Source organism: Eucyclogobius newberryi, unplaced genomic scaffold (genome assembly GCF_026437365.1).
Source record: "Eucyclogobius newberryi isolate DKJ021-1_F unplaced genomic scaffold, fEucNew1.0.hap1 SCAF_7, whole genome shotgun sequence".
NCBI lineage: Eukaryota > Metazoa > Chordata > Actinopteri > Gobiiformes > Gobiidae > Eucyclogobius > Eucyclogobius newberryi.
In genome coordinates, this window is record NW_027316389.1 from 25329871 (window position 1) to 25343261 (window position 13391).

Genomic DNA, 13391 nt, shown 5'->3' on the forward strand with positions numbered 1-13391 from the left:
ACTCTATAAAATGTCTCTATAATGTAATGTAAAGTAAAGTAATGTAAGTAATCTAGGAACAAGAATAAATGAATAAATCTCTTCAAACAAATGTGTGGATGGTTCCTGAGGGGCGGGATGTCTACCCCAGTGCATTAGGGAAGTCTACCATGGACAGTTCCCACTAAGTCAAAGCTGATTCAAGACAACACAAATGGCAACTATGTACACTAGAATGATTTAGATTTGAATGATCCTTTTGCACAATTTCCAGATTTCACAGATGAAGTCTTTCGAAGTAATGCATTCTCATAATTTCCTTGTTCATTACAGTCTTGAGGCAGTGGTCCGTTTGCGCTGTTCAGTTGTGTAACTTCAAATAGCGTTACCTCTATACATCTTTCCCCATGCGCCTTCATATTTTCATTTGCACATGGCTAGCAGTGCTCTGTCTGAAGATAGAAGGAAAATACAGCACGGAGCACGAGTACATGTATCTGATAACATTTTTCAAGCAGACCAAGATAAAATGATCCGGTGTTGGGGAAGTTTCCCAAGTGCCAAACTTATGAATGTTGTATATTCTCACAGTATTGCATATTCTCTGTAATGATCTGCTATTTCGGAATAGCAATAATGACAATTAGCAGGTAGTGTTGTGTTGCCGATACTAAAGATGTACTCGGTACGATTTTTTTAGTTTAAGTTCATTTTCAACACAAAATAACTGCACTTTATTAAACCCTGTGATACTAGTTCTGAGAAAACTGTTCAGGAAAGGTCCAATTTAGTCTTGTTTGTGGGATTTTTTTCATTATTGTATCGATACTTTCTTTAAATTAATATAGTTTCAATATTCATTCTTAAATTCTTATTGCTTAAAGCTCTTCATGGCTAATATGCCTCTAATTATTTAAAAGAGCCAATCAGGATCGGTTAGAGAGTCCACGAACAACATTCAAAGGCAGGTGTGACCGCGCTCTGTATATTGCGCTGTATATTTAACATATTTTGTCTTGATAGGTGCATGTTTCTTTACCTCGCTGACATAGATCGCCACGTCCTCCTCTTCGTCCGTCCTGTAGCACAACGTCAGCCCCAGCTTCTCCTGGCTGTTGAGTCGACACAGCTCCACCTCCTGTCAGAATCAGAACAAACAAGTTGGGTCATACCTCAACAGAAAAAAAATAAGATTACATCACCTAAAACTGAAGAAAATAAAAAATAAAACAAAAGAATCGGCTCAATTCATGGGCACATGAAAGCGAATATGTTGTGATTCATTACAATGACTGGCCAAAGTCTCGGTCTATTGGAGCGAACATCAAAAAGCCGTATTCTAAAGGCCCAACAGAAAAGTCCAAGTTGTTTTTGAGACGTTTATTGGGCGTTGATGATTTTTTTTTGATCATGAAAGTCATTCTCAGCTTGCATACTCTGATCGGAGAGAGCTTTGATAAATGTCAGAGGAGCTGTGTTTTTTTTCTTTCAAGCCACTGCCAAGCCACCAGATATTCGGCTGTAAATAAAGTATAATTATGCTAATGCTGCCTCATACGTGGTGCATCTTCAGCATTCATCTTCCTCCCTCAGCGACAGAGCAAGAAAAACATTGACTCGCAGATCAGTGATAGATTCCCGTGAGCCCAGTGCAACATAGTTTAGTACCTAAGTGTCGATGGGAGTCATTTTTGTAGATATAAACAAACAAATAATCCTTCATACTTAATGTATTCTATCCCCTCATCTTCCATGCAATGCTTTGTGGAGTTTGCAGACTTGGGTCGTGTTTGATCCTGGTATTTCTGTTGTTGATCTTTGTTAGCAATTTTGTATTTATTTATTTAAATGTATATATTTTAAGTGTGTAAAGTGACAAGAAGGAATGCATTCTTTTTTGGTGTGTCAAAATTAAAAGAACTATTGGTACTTTTCATGATCTATCTGTAAACTTGGGATTGTGGACCGTACTATGGTTTACTCTGCTGTTCTCGCCAGTGAAGTTTAGGAATTTGGTTATTTCTGGTTATTTATTCACAATTGTAAGTTGACTGCACGAGACAGGAAGCAGGCAAAAGACACAAACAGTACAAGTATACACACAATATACAAAATATACAAACAGAAAATCTGAATCTATTGCCTTAACTGGACCATAACATTATAGCACTAGCGTATAAACACATGATAAATATTGCTCATTTGTTTTTTTAAATAGCACAATATTAACATTACATACAAACCATTAATTTCCAGTAATACAATTTTACCAGATTCATTAATGATAAGAATTATTTTCATTACTACACACCAGAATTAACCACTGATTTTTGTAATTAATGTTTTTAAACTAGATTAATCATCCATACATGTTGATTACAATTAGATTTTAGGAAGCATTACCATATTTTAGCAGATAAATCATTTATTTGACCTCTATTTGTTTAGAGAGAGGAAACTCGCCATGACGATGACATGAAACCAGTAAATTCATAGCTGTGTTACTAAAATACACAGACATAGGTGAGGATTCTTGTTTTGACACAACTTTTAGAGTCAAAAACTATTCTTCCAAACAAATGGATTCTAATTACACAAACATCTTTGCTGTGCTTCCAAAGTGTACTTTCTTTTCCAATTTCCTTCAAGTTCCAAAATTGGGTTTGTCAACACAATTGAGTCCATGAGATAATTGAAGTTCTGGTGAAAAGTGCAAACAAAACTCAATTTTCCAATCCCAGCCGTAGTTCGACAACATTTAATGAAGATGAACCACTTTGCACTTTCATTTTCCCACAGCCCAGACTCTCCCCAGCACCAAAAACACCAGCGCTGTGCCCAAACATATCAAGGGCAGTGGAGGTGAATCAAGTGTGAAATGGCCTCTCCACCAGAGATCTTCATTAGACCAGAACCAGCAGTGAAGAGATGGAGCAGGCAGAAAGACATGGCGGTTTGGGCGCAGTGACTCAGGCTCAATGGGGCAGCGCCATAGAAACAGAAATAATTACTTCCTCTGCAACAAGTGTGTGTGTGTGTGTGTGTGTGTGTGTGCCAATGCTTTAAAAAGCTATAATAGGCTAAATAAATCAATGGTTTTGATACTTTAAAACAATAATTTGACTTAGGGAAACAGGACTTTTAAAGGTACTTACAGTTTCCGAGTTATAATAACCAAGGAATTAAAAACAACAACTATAACAGCATATAGATTCAAATTCTTCAGGCTAGTTCTCTCAAATCTATATAAATGTACTACTGAGCAACAGCAATGCTATTTACGCAAATGGGAAAACGAAGGAAACATTGGACCAAATGGAACATATACAAAAGGGAACACATGAAAGACTGACTTTTCCCTGTCTCTGTCCTGGTTTGTAATATACTAACACAAAAATAAATAAATAATAATAATAATAAAAAAGTAGGCTAAGAAAGAAGCTCCACAGTGACACTGAAGCGCTAGCACCTGCCGCAGGCTACACATTGTAAGATGTTTATGACCTCCTAGTTGTTGAAGCACAACACTCAACACTCTCCTTTCTGCTGTTTCTTTGCTTTTCTCTCACTTTGGCAGATCACTGAGGTGTTGTGTGCGTGGGGAGCTGCAGCTGCTGCGCACACTTCCGTGCACAGCTAGTATTAAATGCACTGTACTGTAGAAAATAGAGCATCTAGAGAAAAGTGCAAACATATCACCAGAGTGTTTCTATCTTCTGTGACAGGCGGCACCTGATATGAGTGACTTCAATTGACTGTTTCAAGAGCGATCAAGGAAATATGTGAGGAAGAACAAACCACTGAATGCTTTAGTTAGTGAGCTTACAAATTCATATTTCAAAAATACATGGACGAGAAAACAAATTCTAGAAGTGTGAGCCATATAGACCTAGAAGATCTAAATACTTTGGGCTTTACTCTTCAAATCAAACCAAATCTAACTTTATTTATAAAGCATTTTTTAATACAAAAAAATGTATGTTTTAGAGTGCAATGCAAAAACAATCACACATCCAGGATGTCTAAAATGCAGTTTAAAAAAGGCATCCATTGGCCTTGGGTCATCAGGAGACGTGGAGATGTAAATGACACCACAGGGGATGAATAAGAATAATCATCACGTGCCTATTGCTGTGAAATTATATATATTTTTAGTCCCGATCTAAGAGCAAAAAAATATTTTTAAAAGTGATCTCAAATGCCAAAGCCAGGCACTTGTCGGACAATTACAACTGTATGTTTAAGTATTGATTTTTAAGCACTAGTTTTCATAAATAATAAAGTGTTGGCAAACTTTTTCTGACATTATGCCATTACAACTGCTGCCTTAATGAGTGTTCAGTGCCTTTGTAGGGTGTGTTTTTGTGGCACGTCTCCTGGTTTAATGATGCAACAAGGCAGCCAAGGACGTAACCGCTGTAACAGAGAAACGGCTCAGCTCGCATGCCAAGTTGTTTTGATGTTAACTGTGGGAAACATCATCATAATCATCTAAAAATAACCACATTGATGAATTATAAGGTGTGAGTAGCTTCCATATCCATCCCTACGAGAGAAAACAAGCCTAGAGTTATTTCTGACTAATTAATGCCAGGATATGGTGCTGAAGACCTGTGGCTAAATGATCAGAGAAAATGGATTGCAACCATTACGGCATGTTGGATGAAAACTATTTTGCCAAAGCGCACACATATTTTGTTCCCCAGATATTCTCTTTACTTCTTTTGAAAAGAAAACACCCACTCGCACTCCACAGTAAAGTAAGGTCTGTGTTAAATCCATTACCCATCTTGGTCTGTTTAGGGACTTTTTTGGAAGCTTTCAAAGCCTTTTGCCGAAAGAGCTGAGCGATTGGAGGGTGGTGCGAGATAGAGAGAGTAAATTAATGACTGCTATAGAGATTTTTGGGGGAAATGGTCACCCACCATTAAGGCACACGACTGCAGATGCTGTCAGAATAATTAAGTCTTTGATGAACTGAAAAAGCTGCTGCAAATGCATTGGCTGGCGGCTAGTATTCTGGCAAAAAGAGCAGCACTTTAACTCACCTCAACTAGAAATGGAAGTATTTACTTGTGACTTGCTAATTAGCCTAGTATCCGCATGTATATCATGTATAGCCTCAAGAGATTAGTATGATAAAAAACCTACTATATAATCGCCTGAAATAACAGTAATAATTAGAGTTTAAATGAGCTAAATTATATTTATTTTTAGTTTCATTGACAGACTGTGACTGTCTTTCTGTGGTTTGTACTTTGAAGAAATGGCACATGTAAGAGCCATATTGAGGTCTTGTACATGTAGCATGCACCACCAGCCACTGTGTGGCGCTGTAGCTCGTTGGGTCTTGTCTAGGTGTGGGCAGGTCTGCCTATTTAAGGCCTAATTATCCTGGCCTCAGGGCTACAGAGTGGAAGCCATGGATCCATTATATTATCGGTGGAGGTATACAGTTTTTGACCGTGGTTGATGTGTAGGTGTTGAAAATGGCAACCCAATAAACAGATTCTTTACTAAACACATGAGTATTGGGCTCTTAATCCACGCGTCCTAACACCTTTAACTCTGTCAGTCTAGTAGCTGGTGGCACAGGGCTGCTGGCCACTACAGCACAACACAGAGCCTCACTGCCCTGGGTCCTCTCCTCTTCTTTCCCTCTGTTCCCTTTCTTCTGCGCAGCCAGAGCAGGTCAGTCTGTCTGCAGTGGGACAGAAACAATTGGCATTTCACTACTTCAAGACACACTTGCGTTACTTCTCGTCACTGTGGATCACTTTTAGCAGCGCAGGTCCACGACGCACATACAGGCTGGTATCTGCATGGAGCTGACTCGTACCGCTGTGTTTATGTTTCACATTTAACACGAAAAGCACATGGAATAAACGCAGAAAGGAAATTAATTCACACATATTCTTCAAATATGCTTTGTATCGCCAAATGAGTGATCAGAAGTGGAGAGACTCAAAAAGTGGAGGGAGAACAAATGGGATCGAGGAAGGACAGAGGGGAGGCCGAGGAGGGGCCGAGGAGGGGCCAAGGAGGGGCCGAGGAGGGGCAGAGGAGAGGCAGAGGAGAGGTAGAGGAGGGGCAGAGGAGAGGTAGAGGAGGGGCCGAGGAGGGGCCAAGGAGGGGCCGAGGAGGGGCAGAGGAGAGGCAGAGGAGAGGCAGAGGAGAGGTAGAGGAGGGGCAGAGGAGAGGTAGAGGAGGGGCAGAGGAGGGGCAGAGGAGAGGTAGAGGAGGGGCAGAGGAGGGGCCGAGGAGGGGCCAAGGAGGGGCCGAGGAGGGGCAGAGGAGAGGCAGAGGAGAGGTAGAGGAGGGGCAGAGGAGAGGTAGAGGAGGGGCCGAGGAGGGGCCAAGGAGGGGCCGAGGAGGGGCAGAGGAGAGGCAGAGGAGAGGCAGAGGAGAGGTAGAGGAGGGGCAGAGGAGAGGTAGAGGAGGGGCAGAGGAGGGGCAGAGGAGAGGTAGAGGAGGGGCAGAGGAGGGGCCGAGGAGGGGCAGAGGAGGGGCAGAGGAGGGGCCGAGGAGGGGCAGAGGAGGGGCAGAGGAGGGGCCGAGGAGGGGCAGAGGAGGGGCAGAGGGGGGGCAGAGGGGAGTCCAAGGGGGGGCAGAGGAGGGGCAGAGGAGGGACTGAGGAGGGACTGAGGAGGGGCAGAGGAGAGGCCGAGGAGGGGCAGAGGAGGGGCAGAGGAGGGACAGAGGAGGGGCTGAGGAGGGGCAGAGGAGGGACTGAGGAGGGACTGAGGAGGGGCAGAGGAGAGGCCGAGGAGGGGCAGAGGAGGGGCAGAGGAGGGACAGAGGAGGGGCTGAGGAGGGGCAGAGGAGAGGTAGAGGAGGGGCAGAGGAGAGGCAGAGGAGGGACAGAGGAGGGGCTGAGGAGGGGCAGAGGAGAGGTAGAGGAGGGGCAGAGGAGAGGCCGAGGAGGGGCAGAGGAGAGGTAGAGGAGGGGCAGAGGGGAGGCCAAGGGGAGAGTTTCTATTTGATCTCAATTCTTTCAGGGATAATTTAATACAAAAATGCTAAACTTTGAACTGGTTACTGACGTCAATACAGCAAAAATTCCCCATGTGTCTAATTAGCGACCGATAACAGACTTTTCAGACTGTTTCACTCACATTTTACTGTCTGCAAAATGACTTATCAGGTTTTTTTATTAAAGGTGCACAATGATGGAGGTACTTGTTTAGAACTGACCTGGAATATTCGGTATTGCATATAATATCTCCATGTAGACAAACAGTGGCCCCTCCAGGCCCACTTACAGGTCAGATCTGTGGAGAGATGACCCTGCTCACAGTAAGAATGCAGTAATCTGTTTTGAATTTTTTTTTGTGTGCAAATTTCCATTGTCCTTCTGTAACTTTCTGCATAATTCCATGGTAAAGATATTTAAAACAATACTTTGGAACATTCACCAGGCAGATAGATACATTTAATGCCATATTGTAGAATATTATAGCTAAAGAAACAACTTTTCCATCTCCAGGCAAAGTAAGAGTCAATTAGTGGTGATGCAAGCCCAGTCGTAGTAAAGACAATTTTTTTTTTTTACATTTTTGGTTCAATAAAGCAAAATGAAAAATACAGTTCTGTTGTCAAGTTTAGTTTTTGATGAAAAATTAGCTATGCATACTGCAGGGTGGCAGAGAGGTTAGCGTAAGAGATTGTCAGCCACTGTTTCCATCCTCTGACTGAAGTTAGACATAACCTTGATAATCAGTTTATTTCTCTACAGAGCATATACTGTAGTTATGGCACTAGCAGCAATAAAGAAATAAACAAAGCAAAATACATGCTCTACCTTTTTAATGGAATTTTAATATAGTCAGTCATACTATATAAAGTACAAAATGGTCTCACAAGCTGCTGATAGTCAAGGGCACAGTAAACACAAAGACAGTTCTAATCCCTGAAGTGTTTTGACTCATTATAACAGCTATAAACACATCTCATAATGCTAAACGAGGGAGTTTTAATTACAAACCGCTCAAGTGTGAAAAGCGGCCACACTTAAATATGCACGTAAATGACCATGATCCACTGGTGTTTTCATTCACTCAATGGTATAAGTTCTGGTGAGGAAATTCTTCAAACCAAATGTAAAACTTGCAGATTGGTGTGGATTAATGAGCTAATTACATTGTGTTAAATCTTTAAAACTTTGCAGGAAGAAATACTTTACTAATTAATCGTGTGCTTATTTCAGAAAGTATTACAAGTACAGTCAGTTTCATCATTCAATTTCACACTCTTTTACCAGCGGCACTTTGCAGTTTATAATACACGCAAGCAAGAATATGTTACTTTCTTACTTTGAAATGATAAAAAGGTGTATAAAGGATGTGGACTAACTTGATGGACTTAATGGCAGGAGTGAAAATGGTAAAAGCTGTTTGCATGGCTTTCTTCTTCCATTAGAAGTGAATCAAATATAAGCTTCTCCAGCTCCATTATGTAGCTCCGTCTAACAATAGCCAATGCAGAGAAATGCACTGGCTTCATTCTTCTCTCCAGGTTAAAAGCTGCTTGTAAGAGGCTGCCTTCTTTCCCCTGACAGCCCCTCAGTTGACATACAGTAAGTGGGGTTGCATTAGTGCACAGTCTAACTCACAGAGCATGAAATAAAAGATTGTGGCGGTTACAACGCATAATAGGATTTGTTAATAGCTTTCGTATATTATATTTGCTCAGATTTTACACAGAGGCTCGCAAATCTCTTTAGGAAACAGCTTTTCACAGCAGGAGAAATTACTCAGAGCAAATCCAACAATAGAGAGAATGAAAGCTAAACTTGTTTTGCTGTGAAGTCCATTATACAGTACTGTGTAAAATGAGTAACAGATGTAAAATACGATGACCAGTTCATATGTATCTTTAATATTATACTATGTTTGCTTATGGCAAGGACAAAAGCTCCTTTATGTCGACCAAACTAGTGGCAGTGCAAGAACGACCTTCCATGTCAGGTATAATCTCAATATTAAGCAGAGTTGTAGACCTTTATATTTATTATCAGACTTACGCATTTTTGTTGCATTTCAGTCGTGTTTTGAGCTCTTACAGGAAGAAATGTCATTACTCGCCATTGACACTTTGCACCATTGCGTTTCTGTCTCTTGCTGCGTATTTCAGTTTTTTTTATATATTATATGGAAAGTTGTTCTTAAAGACATGTCATTTATAGAATTCTTTCATGGGTTTTCTAATAACCAAAGCATATTGTTATGTATAGAAGTTCAGATATACTTACTGCTTAGCGTTAGCCTGATCCACACCTCTAGCTCTATCATGGTTAAGAGAATTATGAGAAATAAGGACTGCTGCCAAAGCCAACAATTTAAAACGACCATTATATTTTTATAAATATAAAAGAAACTGAAACCCACGAATGGGTATCTATGACAACACCATGTTGTGATGCAGTTTGCCCTTCTACAACACTAGAGCTGGGTTTCGATTCAAATTTCAAGAATCGATTCGATTCCGATTTTTACGTTTCAAAATCGTTTTTTTTTCAATTTCTCAGATCCCATCCGATTCGCTTCGATTTCGATCTGATTTCCGATTCGATCCAATTTCGATTCGATCCGGGGGTTAATGTTATTAAAAATGAAAAATGTATTTGAACTGTTTCCTTCACTTCATGACTGTGTAGAGAAGCAACATATTATAACTAGTATTATATCAATATTAAACTGGTAGTTACTGATGGAAGACTGATGAAAAGGTTAAGGGTCAATCTACCTTCAAGAAAGATAATCCAGGAGTCCTGAATTATCTTTCTTGAAGGTAGATTGAAGTTCACTGAGGGAAATGTAGAAAAGAATTGTAATTAAAAAACAAAAGAATTATTTATTTATTTTTTAAATTAAAAATTTAAAAAAAAAAAAAAAAAAAAAAAAAAAAAAACGATCTTTGGACGTACAAATCGATAATCGGTCATTAATGTGCAAATCGATTAAAAATCGGAAAATCTATTATTTCAACCCAGCTCTATACAACACCTGTCATTTTCTTGGTCAACTCGTCTCACAGAAGTTTCTTGTCTCACTGGTTCCTTTGGGAAAACATGGGCAGAAGACAACTGCAATGTTTCATGTGCGTCAGGAAAAGGCAATCACTGATTTGAATCGGATTTTTAAGATGCAAACAAGTATTTGGCAGACGGTACATGGGTCAAATCTACTCAATAGAAGAGGGATGTCACAACATCAAATTTTAGTGTTTTGATTATTGTGAGAAAAAAACAACCCGATTAAAGAAATGATTCACGATGTCTGAGACCATGACATCTTTCATTTTCTTTCATTCCCATTATCTAACACATTACATCCAGCTTGTGACCAGCTTTATGAAACCAAACAAAAACAGCCAGATAAAAAGTACTTTACACTTAGATACCTTTTTTGGGACTATAGACTGATTCCACCTCTACTTCACTAAATACTCTAAATTAGTATCACTTGTTTGAGCTCGTTAACTGCACAATCAGTCAGACTCCGAATACTGTCATGGGCAAGACCAAAGAGCTGTCAAAAGACACCAGAGACAAAACCATAGACCTCCACAAGACTGGAAAGAGCTACGGGGCAAATGGCAAGCAGCTTGGAGAAAAAAGATCAACTGTTGGAGCAAATGTTAGAAAATAGAAGAGGCTGAAGATGATAAGCTCCCTTGGGCTGGAGCTCCATGCCATATCTCACCTCGTGGGGATCAATGATCAAAAGAAAGGTGAGGGACCAGCCCAGAACTACACGGGAGGAGCTGGTCAATGATCTGAAGAGAGCTGGGACCACAGTTAAAAGGTTATTACTATCGGTAATACACTACGCCGTTATGGCTTATAATAAAAAGAAGGTTCCCCTGCTTAGGTCAGCACATGTCCAGGCCCGTCTGAAGTTTGCCAATGATCAATGATGATCCAGAGGAATCATGGGAGAAAGTCATGTGGTCAGATGAGACCAAAATGGAACTTTAACTCCCCTCGCTGTGATTGGAGGAAGAAGAATGATGAGTACCATCCCAAGATCACCATCCCTACTGTGAAGCATGGGGGTGGAACATGCTTTGGGGAGCTTTTCTGCACAGGGGACGGGACGACTGCACTGCCTTTATTAAGGGGGCCATGTATTGCCAGATTTTGGGTAACGACCTCCTTCCCTCAGGCAGAGCATTGACGATGGGTCGTGGCTGGGTCTTCCAACATTACAACAACCATACAATTACCCCAATTGTAATCAAAGGCTTATGTATCAAATATTAGCATACATTTTATCAAGTGTTCAAGTACTTTATTACAGCAAAAACATACTCATGCATTAATTAAAAAATGTGATTTCGGATTTTTTTGTATTTAGATTCTGATAGAAATGAGTTGAAAGTTGATAAAGGTTGATTTGTATTCATTAATTTCCTTAATCAGTGTAAAATAGCCTTGAGTTAGTCTCAGTTTAGTCTCTACTATGTTTTATTTAGTTTCAATGATACTATTGGGTCAAAAACTATATTCAAATGTCACAATTATATCAATTATCTTAACGCATTTTCCATTTATCCCCATTATCAAACCACTTGCCTTACAACCTTGATATTACATGTACATATAGTCTGGATACTTAACTATATGCCTAATAAAATATATATTTGTAACATAATTGGTTCTTGACTTCTTATGTATGACTCCAGAGGGTAAAATGTCAATTTTCTCGCATTTTAGTCTACTTCAAGATACATTTTCTCATTAACTGCAGGGAGTTGGTTTGTGGATTTTTTTCTGTGAATACTTTATGATATTACCTTTATGAAAATAGAAAAAGTTTCTATTCTCCAGCTCGGTGGAACGAAACTTGCTTTCTGGGGCTCCTACAGATCTCAGCCAATGGCCTATATATCTTAGCCATATTGCAATCGTCTCCTATCGTGCAGCCCTAGAGCCTGTAGTACAAAAACTTTACTCCTCCGATCCTCTGTTTTGTATCAGACCATAATACGTTTGACTTCCTCTCACAGGTGAACCAACATGTGTCTATATATATGTGGATGTGTCAGTGAAGAACAAGCAGCAGTCACACCTTCACTCCTCAGTGTCAAAGCATGTTACAGCTCCACACCTTGACAATATGGCAACTTTTTCTTTTGCCAGAGTTGTTGAATCAATTAACAAATCTCGGGTAAAGTATAGCACGCCTGGCGCACACAAATCCCCCTGAAAGATGATGGTATTATTACGGAGAAAGTTGTCACCAAGCTGTCTGCGGTGCGGCCAATCATCTGTCAAAACTGTCCCCTGGAGATGAGCTGGGAGAGTCAATTACAGTTTGTGCTGCTGCTAAATGTTAGGCATCATTAAATATGGAGGGAAGCTAGTGAGAGAGCAGAAAATCATTTGGAGAAAAGACATTTGGATTTCAGCGTGTGGTGCTTGTATTGCCAGGTGTACCGTTTACATTCATATTTATCAGTGAGAACAGGTGAGAAAATGATCAAGGCATATTCTACACTGAAAATCACACTGCCACAAAGATATTCTCCCAAAAAACACAAGCAGTTGGCAGTTCAATCATCACTACACAAATTCCAATCGTAAAATGTGTTTTGGCTCAGTATAGTGTAAAAGTAATTTACAATATAGGGGCGGAATCAGACCACTATGCAATATTCACATGCAATGATTCTGTTGTGATATGCAATACCAGGGATTTGTTTCAATCCAACAAGTAATACTATGGCAATTAGGCAGTGGACAGATTTGTATTTAATTTGCTATGAAACCTTCAATACGCTTTGGCCCTTAATTGTAGTGAATTGTGTTTCAAATTAATCACGTTTGGAATTTGATGCATTTTGAAAACAGTAAAAATGGGTTACAGGGTTTTTACATGTCAATAATAGAAACCCAAATTTATTTAATTCATCTTTTTGGACATTTTGGAAACTATAGTAAACTGGACTATAACATTATCGTGAGGCAAACAAATTACTTTAAACATGCCCTGTAAAGTAATAATCGATTTGACCGAAATTGAATGCAAAAAAACACTCTAATAATTATCATAGAGATCTTCCTATGCCAATAAGTATTTTCAAGTGAATCCCCATCCCACTGTGGTCCATACCTCATACTCAAACTCGTCTGGCCTCTCTGCGTCCGCGGCGCCCGGGGAGAGGTAGGCCGTCCCGTCGTAGTACTCCTGGTCCAGCGTGTGCAGAGAGTGGCAGCTGTCAGAGCAGTAACAGACAGAGGAGGAGAGCGGGGCGTTAACGTCACTGCTTCTTTAAAGCCTTCACTTTCCCCGCCTTTGTCCTGGCAGAGCGGAATAAAAGCTTTTGTCAAGAGCTTTCACTTCTGCTCGAGTGCGTGTGAGAAAAGTACAGCCCCTCGTTATTAACGGCTTACTATTTACTTCATGTTC

At 40.2% G+C, this 13391-nt stretch overlaps 1 protein-coding gene across 1 annotated transcript in view; it reads right to left on the reverse strand.

Moving 5' to 3' along the window:
- Positions 1-13391, reverse strand: part of LOC140349059 (PDZ domain-containing RING finger protein 4-like) — a 74798-nt gene that overhangs the window by 10734 nt on the left and 50673 nt on the right. The window contains exons 3-4 of the mRNA XM_072435270.1: positions 13095-13197; positions 1019-1117 (exon numbers count right to left, since the gene is read on the reverse strand). Coding sequence (XP_072291371.1) covers positions 1019-1117; positions 13095-13197 — 202 coding nt within the window. The remainder of the gene's footprint in view (positions 1-1018; positions 1118-13094; positions 13198-13391) is intronic.